The 9,647-nt window shown below is 34.5% G+C and overlaps 1 protein-coding gene across 1 annotated transcript in view; it reads right to left on the bottom strand.

Moving 5' to 3' along the window:
• Positions 1 to 9,016, bottom strand: part of LOC149737475 (cytoplasmic dynein 1 heavy chain 1-like) — a 56,015-nt gene extending 46,999 nt beyond the window's left edge. The window contains exons 1-18 of the mRNA XM_089875526.1: positions 8,720 to 9,016; positions 8,275 to 8,356; positions 7,814 to 7,987; positions 7,187 to 7,442; positions 6,236 to 6,422; positions 5,571 to 5,674; positions 5,213 to 5,332; positions 4,795 to 4,905; positions 4,406 to 4,497; positions 3,905 to 4,019; positions 3,640 to 3,745; positions 3,176 to 3,311; positions 2,747 to 2,819; positions 2,128 to 2,308; positions 1,701 to 1,801; positions 1,263 to 1,379; positions 815 to 904; positions 263 to 407 (exon numbers count right to left, since the gene is read on the bottom strand). Of these exons, the coding sequence (XP_089731652.1) occupies positions 263 to 407; positions 815 to 904; positions 1,263 to 1,379; positions 1,701 to 1,801; positions 2,128 to 2,308; positions 2,747 to 2,819; positions 3,176 to 3,311; positions 3,640 to 3,745; positions 3,905 to 4,019; positions 4,406 to 4,497; positions 4,795 to 4,905; positions 5,213 to 5,332; positions 5,571 to 5,674; positions 6,236 to 6,422; positions 7,187 to 7,442; positions 7,814 to 7,987; positions 8,275 to 8,356; positions 8,720 to 8,945 (2,416 nt within the window). The 5' untranslated portion in view covers positions 8,946 to 9,016. The remainder of the gene's footprint in view (positions 1 to 262; positions 408 to 814; positions 905 to 1,262; positions 1,380 to 1,700; positions 1,802 to 2,127; positions 2,309 to 2,746; positions 2,820 to 3,175; positions 3,312 to 3,639; positions 3,746 to 3,904; positions 4,020 to 4,405; positions 4,498 to 4,794; positions 4,906 to 5,212; positions 5,333 to 5,570; positions 5,675 to 6,235; positions 6,423 to 7,186; positions 7,443 to 7,813; positions 7,988 to 8,274; positions 8,357 to 8,719) is intronic.
• Between the last annotated feature and the right edge of the window lie 631 nt (positions 9,017 to 9,647).

The following is a 9,647-nucleotide window of genomic DNA, read 5'->3' on the forward strand; positions in this document are numbered from 1 at the left end:
GGTTTGGGGTTGCGAACCTCCCCCTTTAAAAAAACTATTGTTGTAATAAATAAAAAATAAGTTAAGTTTGTGACACACATCCATACAGATGACAAAGTTTTAAACACAGGGAAGGCAGGAATAGTTAGACAAGCATTCCCATGAAACGGTCTTGCTTCCATTGTTTACTTATTAACACAGTGCAAAACATTTGAGGGCAGGCTTGCCCACCCTGCCACCCGAGGTTTGACGCCTATGATGACAGTAACGTTAACCAACCAACCTTCCATAATAGTCGCATGAAGTTCTTTCCTCAGATGAGCCACCAACATTGCAATGTTAGGTCGCATGTCTATTTTACGAAGAACGCTCTCAAATGTACGTACTGACTCCATCAAGGAAATGGCAAACGGGTATAACTGGTTGGCCTGTTAACGAATAGGAGGTAAAAAAATGATTGGATTTAAATAATAGACTAATGATGCAATTTTAAGCAAAATATCTTTTACACTCTTGTATATTATTATTGGACTTGAGTCTAAGCGTGACAGTATGGGTTTTCAAGTTCCAGTATTAGACCTTAAGTTGGATTTGACTATGATGTTAGGTGTCTAAGCAAACAAGTATAGTCGCCACATTAATCAATAAGGTTTCTATGTTTGACAACTATTGTTTTAGCTACACTTTGTTTAACAATGTCACCCCGGGTTTTACTTAAAAGATTTAAACTACATTTTAATAACATCATTATAGATTTTTTCCCAAAACAATCTAAAAAATATCGAGCTTTCACACACACACACGTGTTCCCATTAAGTTTCATCAAACCACAAACCTGATGAGCTTTGTTGACAATAGACAGCGGAACACGGAAGCCCAACCACTTCATGTTTCGAACTTCTTTCGCCAATGTTATTATTTCTGGCTGTTATAGCATTGAAAATGTATTAAACTATTTATGATTATGACTTTCAATCAAACATTTGTTAACTGCAAAAGATATTGAATGTCTCTGTGTTATAGGTAAGTATAGAAACTTATTTTGGGCTAACTTATCTAAGAAAAACCCATTAGTGACGATTGGGTTGTAGCAATTTCTGTTCATGTAATTTTCTGCTCAAGAACATACACCAATCAGTACCGAGCTTTGAACCCTGTATCCTTCGGTTACAATGCAAGCGCCTAACAACTAAGCCACGGCTGTGGACTAGTCATAATAACAAACTGACAATCAGATCCTAACCACATACAGTTAAAAAGGCAAATCAGTCTAAGAAAAATACCTGGAAGTTAACTTTAAGTTTGAGCAGCTTTAGTCCGTCATCTCTGGCCAGCCTCGTAGCTCTTGTTGATTCAATGACAAATATGTGACCACTTACTGATATGTTACGTTGGGTGACCTGGGATCATACAATATATTGAAGTTTATCAATAAAAATGCAGAAGATGTGATAACAATATAGTATTTTATTCTATGTGGGTGTAGCTCTACAGCGAGACACGTCATAGGTACTTATATTCAAACCACAGTTATATTTACAGATTGTGGCAACTAATTGTTTAATCCAGCTTTATTTATGATGTTATTAAAGGCTAATAAAGGGCACAAGAAACATAAAACACAACATAGATCGAACATATTGGAATTCCTGTCACATATTAGAGATTTAATAAGTGACATTTATTGATGATTTCACCAATTCATAAGCAAACTAAGTTACCTTTTGCACCCAGTCATCAAATATAGGTTTTGTGTCCAACTTATTACGGAAATTGTCGCCATCTTGTTTCAACTTTTGTCCTTCAACATGATTCTCCCAACCTTAATAAAGAGAGGTGGGAACCAAATATATAAATCTTGTGCTCACTTCTGTTTTTTTAAATGAACAGCCATAAACACTTACATACAAAAAGATTTTTGCATAACACTGGCCAAATCGCCACATTGGCCACATAAACGACTTAAAATAGGTAAGAAGAACATATACATCTAGTCATAAGTGGCGTGGGAGTTTGGGGTAAAAAAGCAAAATCTGTTATAAATCCTTGGGTGTTGGGGCAATGGGCAAAATCTGGCTTAAATCCTGACCTTTAAAAGAACCTTTCCCGCATACAATAAATTAAAACAACAAATATTACAAACCACACCTTTCCCTAGGACATCTTCCACTCTCTTCATGTAAGCTGAAAGCTGTCGTTCGATCTGTCGCGCCCATATAATGGACCCGGCTACTGGGGGAAGATCTCGGCTCTTCGACATCACTTCCTCTTTGCTCCCAATGTACTGATGTTTAAACTTCTCATGAAGAGTTTCAATATCATCCTTCACCTGGAACCAGATGTTAAGTAAATTAAATAATATTCTGTTACCTATGCGACCAGGCATAATGTAAATATTGTAAGTAATCTTTTAGAGGTTTACCTGGTATAAAAACATACATTTTCTTGGTGGATGACAGAGAAAATGTTGGTGGATGACAGAGAAAAAAAAATACACAATGCTTTATACCAGATAAACAAATTAAAGAATATTTAATTAAAATGACAATGTTTGAGTCCGAATTCTAGACAGATCTTTTGCCTTATCTGACAAGATTGTTTACTGTATTTAATGCGGGTGAGTTCCTACAGTGTGGCACGCTATCAGACTCGAGATAGGCTTGGGTTGGCGACATTATTTAGGCGATAGTTTGCCCCTGGACCCCTGCATAATATTCCTAACTCTATGCACAGTAATCTACAAAAAAATAAGTGTGTTAATATTTACCCTTTGAATCAGCTGGGTCTGGTACTCCCTGATTGCCCCTCGAATATGAGGTCGAACAAATAACGCATTGAACCTAAACAACAACACATTATGGTACAGTGTGGTATATACAAGTATGTGGTATGATATATTTAACCTCTGGGTTGTGACCTAAAAGTGGCTGCTAATTCATCGCGTTGGGTCACTAACTAAAGTGGTTTAAAAAAGGCATTTTAAAAAGTATTTTAAAACAACTCTAAGAATTAAGCAGCAAAGGCAATTTGTGCTTAATAGTCGTCTTGCGTGGCGACAAAAAAAACAAGAAATACTGTAGGATATTGAATAAGAAAAGCACAAAGTAAGTATATATACATATGGGCAGCTGCAGAAGGTTAGGAAACACTGCACAGAATTGAAGAACACAAATTAAGAATTTAAATTCCAACCCACCGTGAGAATATTCTGAACATCTCATTCGCGTTCTTTGCGATACCAAGCTGATCTCTAAGTCTTGCTGTGATGCGAGTCTCCACTCGGTCAATCCTTTCATTGTATCTACGTATTGCTTCATCCCAGATCTCAATTCCTTTGATACGATAAAATTTAAATTGGAAAAACATATACAAGTTTAAACTAATAAAAGTTAAAAACTTAAAATTACTCAAAGGATAAAAATATGCTAAAACTTCTTTACATAACTAAAATTCCTTATAGGATAATAAAGTAAACCAAACTTGTAAATATTAGGATATAAACAACTGTAAAACATTAAGAATGAAACATTACATCAAAAAGACAATATGTACTGCGAATGACGTAAAAAAAAGCTATACTAGATTTTATTAATAAATTGAATATATATACATAGTTTAACACCACAAAATGCCATATGGCACCACAATATCCTATGTTACCTTCTTTAGCCACATCCAAACAATCTATCTGCTTAACATTATCATAAGCAAGGTTCACTTCATCGATCGCATTCGCTTCGTTTGTTTCAACCAATGATAATGTCATCTAAACAATAAACATCAGTTGTTTTACAGCTTAAGAGGGGGTTTTCAGGAGAACATGGACAACAGAAAAACTGATTCAGTATTGCAACTTTCAAACGGTTTTATTCGCAAAAATCAGAAAATTTTCTTACAGGTAAATACCAACCAGTTTAAAACGCACCTTCTTGGCAGCATCGTTGTTTTCAGATGAAGCGTTTTGTTGTGGACGCAAAACACGAAGGATGACGTTCCTTAGTTGTTCATGCTGACGACGGAACTTGCGCATTTGATCCAACCTTGTGTAAAATGAACATTATAAACTATTTATCATTGTTTTTATCTCTTGTTCAGGAGATATAACTTTTTTGATAGATTTGGCAAAAAAAAAAGGAATTGGCAATAACAAAATATTGCAGCTCATATTTTCTACCCTCTATTCTACGTGGGTGAGGCCATACAGCATGACACATCAAGGGAACTGAGATCTCTGCTAAATTTGGCCACTGACCCTGGCACACAGGGTGTTAGAACCCATTTAGAGCAAAGTGAACTAAGTCTCTAAGGACACATACGCCTATCATCAGTATTGGTAGCAGTGTCGAACATTGAACTTTGTATCCTTTGGTTACAATGCAAGCTCCTAACCACTTCGCCACAGTCAAAGACCAAAAATATCAGTCACCTAGCTTGAATCTTCTTGTGCGCTGGACTTAATCTCCACGTCATCTTCTTGTGTTCATCTCTCCTCTTCTTGGAGATGTCTCGCAGTAAACCCTGGAACGAAATGTTGGATACTTAGTGCAGAGCATAAATCACCATTAGCAAAATTCTTAAAAGAAGAGCGAAAATACAAATGTTATTATGTGTGATAAATAAAAATATATTTGGAAAAAGTTTCTATCTCTTTTTCCCTACATTTATAAACAATTGGCGTCTATACCTCGAACCTCAAGTATATAAACTTTTTCTCAATCGAAAACTACTAAATGAATGTAACAAAAAGTTTAAAAAGCACTGTTAAAAAGTGGTAAATACTGGTTTAAAACTAAATAATAGTTGGCTTAAAATTACCTGAAGTTTTTCATATTCGTCATCCCATGTAGCAAAGACATCGAATGTTGCGATCATGACTTTTTCGAACTCATCGAACGAAATATGCATCAAGCGTTGGTTGCCGAGAACCTGGGAGATGCATTTGGTAAATATTAATATTATTAAAAGATGAAAAAATATATTATAGTCTACTGCTATCATTGTGGGTCCTTGGGCAATAAATCAGTCATTGCTGCAAGTGCAACCCAGTGGCCATTAATGTGTTGTCCAAATAGGCAACAGAAAAAATATCACATAGGCCTATCCACAAAGTTACACACATGGTAATTGGTACACTTTATAACTTTTCCAGTTGACTTGCAATACAAATATTAGGTAAGTGGTTTATTGAACCTCAGATCATTCCCCACCATATTTACCATTAAGATATTAATACCTTGAATAACTGAATCATCAAATCCCTTGATATTGCTTCAATCAAACTCAATGCACGTTGAATCGGATAGTATTGACAGTTACGGATTTTCCTCATGTGGGTAAAGATGCCAATTAATGCCTGAAAAAAATGTTATGTTCAGACCCCTTCATGGGTTGTCTACAGTGTCATGCATACCAAAAAAATTAGAAAATAAATAATTACAAACAAAGCTACATAGGTAGTAAGTCATACATAAGCACGGGGTGTATAGGCAGAACACTTGTGTTTTAACAACTGCATTTTCCCCGCTAACGTACACCAAAATAAATACGTTACATTCATTCATTTCTTTAAACCTAATACCAATGCATCATACTTGTCTTATTTTATGAAGTTCAGTAGCAGATAGCAAATCATTGAGAGGAAAATCCTTCATAAGTGGATTGTAGTCGTTTACTTTATCCAATGCTTGCTTCAAACCTTCATTAATTATTTAAACATCTCATTAATTTTTCAGGAGAAATTGCATAGAGTATTAAGCCTACAGCCTACAGCAAGCAGTCATGCACACCCTTTAGGAAATTAATTCCACCCATTCTGAGTTACAAATTTTAGTAGTTTATGCACACATTTTTGTACTAAACATATTGCTTTTAAGAAAATTTATTTTGAGTTACATTTTTTGATAGTATGCACAGTTTTTGTATTGTCTTTTGTGCACGCTTTCCTGTGTGTAAAATTAAATCTCCAGCGTTCAGCACATTACTAATTTGAATCATTTATGCAAAAAAAGTTCCAACACTTAATCATGGACAACTATCTTTTAGAAAACCAGGTTGGTCTTTGAATCATAACCAATAACCCTTGTTTAATTGAAGCAATAACATTAATTTATGTGTGTACTGTGACTATTCACATGGGGAATCATAACATATTCCACATTGAGTAAGCAACCAGCATTGACAGAATAGGCATACCTATGTTAGGCACCTATGCACTAAATCAAATAGTAAAACGATGTTTAATATTCCAAAGCTTCACCTGTGTCAGTATCAAAACTAACAGTCGCATGAAACCTCTTCCCATGTTTAAGTATATCAAGCGAGATTGATATTTCTGGCGATTCACGAATTTCCTGGATTCTCAACAAAGCTCTTTCTAAATTCAACCAGAAGCTTATCTCCTGCATTGCTGTTCCTGATGATGGGTCGCGATCCAACTTTGTAACCTGATAAGAACAACAGTAAATGGAAATGTATATATATATATATAATACATGTTTGTGTAAAACCTTCAGTCATAGGCGCTAAACTTAAATGCAGGAGAGGCAGTGATAGTTAGAAAAGATGCACATTTTTATGGAACAAATCAAACTTATGGTTCTGATTTGTACAAATTAATGCGGTGTGGAATATTTAAGGGTAGGCCTGCCCACCCTGACACCCCAGGTTCGGTGCCTATTGTGAAATGTATTTTAAACGATTCTTAAGCCTTTATAGGCACAATATAATTGGTTTGTATTTGGCATACCAAATTTATTAACCGATTTTTTATAACTTTAAATATTAACTGATTCATTGTAACTTTAAACAAAACACTCAAATTGTCCGAACTTTATTGGTTATATCATTGGTGTAAATTAAACATCTGAGCCAATTTCCCAGCACAGCAGTGTTCCATTACTGGGTAACTGACATCTAACTGCAAATATTTAAACTATAGAATACACACAAAAACTACAATAGCCATTATAGGCAAGTAAACAAAACTACAAAAACATATATAAGTAGAAAAATACAGAATACATATTCTTCATTCTACAATCTTTTCTAGATATAAGTGTTTGATAAATATTGTTCATACAGACTAAAAAAAAATTGTTTTTAATGCATTAGGCCTATAATATATATATATATATAAAAAAGGGAAAATGTGTGTATTTTGCATTTTTATACCCAATTAACTTTAAATGTAACAAACTTGCCAACCAACCTTCTGTATTTCACGTATCCACCTGTTCACACCATTTTGCAACGTATTGAGGTAAGTCGAATCATCAACTTTATCCCCAAAGTCTTGAACCAACGGACGACGCCCCTCTGTTTTAGCTTTCTTCACAGCGTTACTAACAGTAGGGTGAACCACAAGTGAGATTTCGGGAATATCAATGTTTTGTTGCAAGTGAAGCAAACCCATCTCAAGTTCAGCAATCTTCTTTTCCACAGATGGAGCCATTTTGTCGCCCTCGCTGTAGAAAATAAATTAACACATTGTTTTTTTAAAAAAAAATTAAATTTAGTTACTTATCATCTAGTGACGAAATGCGTTTTACTCCATGTATATATAATGTTTATACATGTCATTTATTCATCAAAACATGTGCCATGGTGCTGCAGTAACTGGCTTCAATGTTTTAACGGACTTTAATACAAAAAAACAATTCGCATTTGGCATAAGTTGTACAGATTTTTAAAAAATAGGAAAAGGCTTATGTAAAACTAAACATAAAAATAACCGAAATACAGACTAAATCCACATTTTTATACTAGGAGATACAAAGTCTATATACTATTACATAATCCCTGATAGCAAGAGTAACAAAACATGGTAATAACATACCGATCTATCTTTCCACTTTCCCTGATGTAGGATTTAAAGAAAGGAGCAAATGCACAACTGACAAGTGAATGTAGTGTTTCATACGGAGAATCTTCAGTTAATGTAACCGCATGCAACTGTGAGGATAAACTTTTCCCACCCTCCATCATTACCCCTCTCTTGATCAAAGCCAACCTACATACATGTGTTTTCTTACTAAGAACTTATTATTTACAAATGGTAAATGTTTTTCTTAAACAAAAGTTTAAGAAAAATATGAAATACACCTACAATATATTACTGGTACTTAAAGCACATATGCAGCAAAACCATGTGCTTAACACTAACACAATATTTCAGGAATAAAACAAAGAATTTCAAAATCATGAGAAAAACATTTCGCAGATCATAGCATTAATATTTTGTATTATTCTTACAAAAAATACTGTAACCAATGTTATAACAAAGTCCATACAACCCACCCCGATGCTTTACCACTGCTGTAATGAACATCAATTGATAAACTGTAGTTTGCTTCCATTTCCTCGATATCTGCATCATCCTCTGTGGAAGGGCAAAAGATTATTGATCATTCAAATTAACAAAGGTGTTAACAGACAAGAAAACATGAAGCGGCAGGAGAGCCGTACTAGTAATATTAATCATACAAGTGGTAAGGCACCACTGTAAAGTGTTTGCATTGTATTCAAAGGACATCAAGTTAGATACTGGTGGCAATAGGCATTAAAGTCCTTGTGCAAGACATTTGAGAGACATTGCTCAAATCCCAGTGGTCACTACTGGGTTGTAGAACCCTAAAAACACGGCGTGCCTGGCTGTAAGAGAACAAAATATTGCCTAACATTCCTTATGCTCAAAAAAAGAATAAAAAGAGATGCACAAATACAAAAGCCACAACAGACCCACCCTTGACAGATAACCTTTCAATCATCAATGCTCGTGCTTGTGGGTCTGTTAGAAACTTTCTCATAGTTTCATAACTCTCACATTCCTTCAGTTTCCCCAACAATGTGGATGGAGCTCTTTCTGCATCTTCCAGTAGCAATGGAACAAGTTTGACCACATATGCTGATAGACTCTCAACACTGGGTGTTTGGTCCATGTCAGAATCGCCACCACTATTGGCTGCCATGATATCAGAACAGAAAATTTCTAAATAAACTTAGATCTCAATTAATAACGGAAACCTAAAACAATAGTAAGTATTAATTCATTTTAAAGGGAAAAAAACGAGGGTTTGCAACTAACTGGTCTTTTTTATATGCTGTACATTTTAATTACCAGCATAAATAGTTGTAATGCTTAATGAATAAACAAAATAGTTTTTTATAACATTAAAACTACCTTAATAAAGTAAAATTGACATAGAAACCACAAACTTTAATTTTTGCAAAACACAATTTTCATAAATTTTTACAAAACAATTTTTGTATCATTTGTTTTTAAAAAACTTTATAAAAAAACCATGTTTCTTTCCAATCTAGTGGAAACCTAGATTCATTATCTAACTTTAATAAACCTTTCATTATTCATTTAAACTTGTCCCATGTGTCAGGTCACTCATGTGTCATGTCACTCATGTGTCATGTCACTCATGTGTCATGTCACTCATGTGTCATGTGGAAGAATACAAAGTCCACCCGTTTAATAAACATAGGTTGGGTAATGATACTGTTTATTTTTTAATTGTGTTTGTTTAAAAACTCCTGCAGTTGTGAGTGAATAACCAGAGTTATTTCAACACATTGTAAATTACAACTTTTAATTTAAAATACAGTGTTTGTTTGTTTTTTCTATGTATAAATTGCCAGTGTTAATTACCATACCATGGGCG

Source organism: Ciona robusta, chromosome 3, assembly GCF_009617815.1.
Source record: "Ciona robusta chromosome 3, ASM961781v2".
NCBI classification, from domain to species: domain Eukaryota; kingdom Metazoa; phylum Chordata; class Ascidiacea; order Phlebobranchia; family Cionidae; genus Ciona; species Ciona robusta.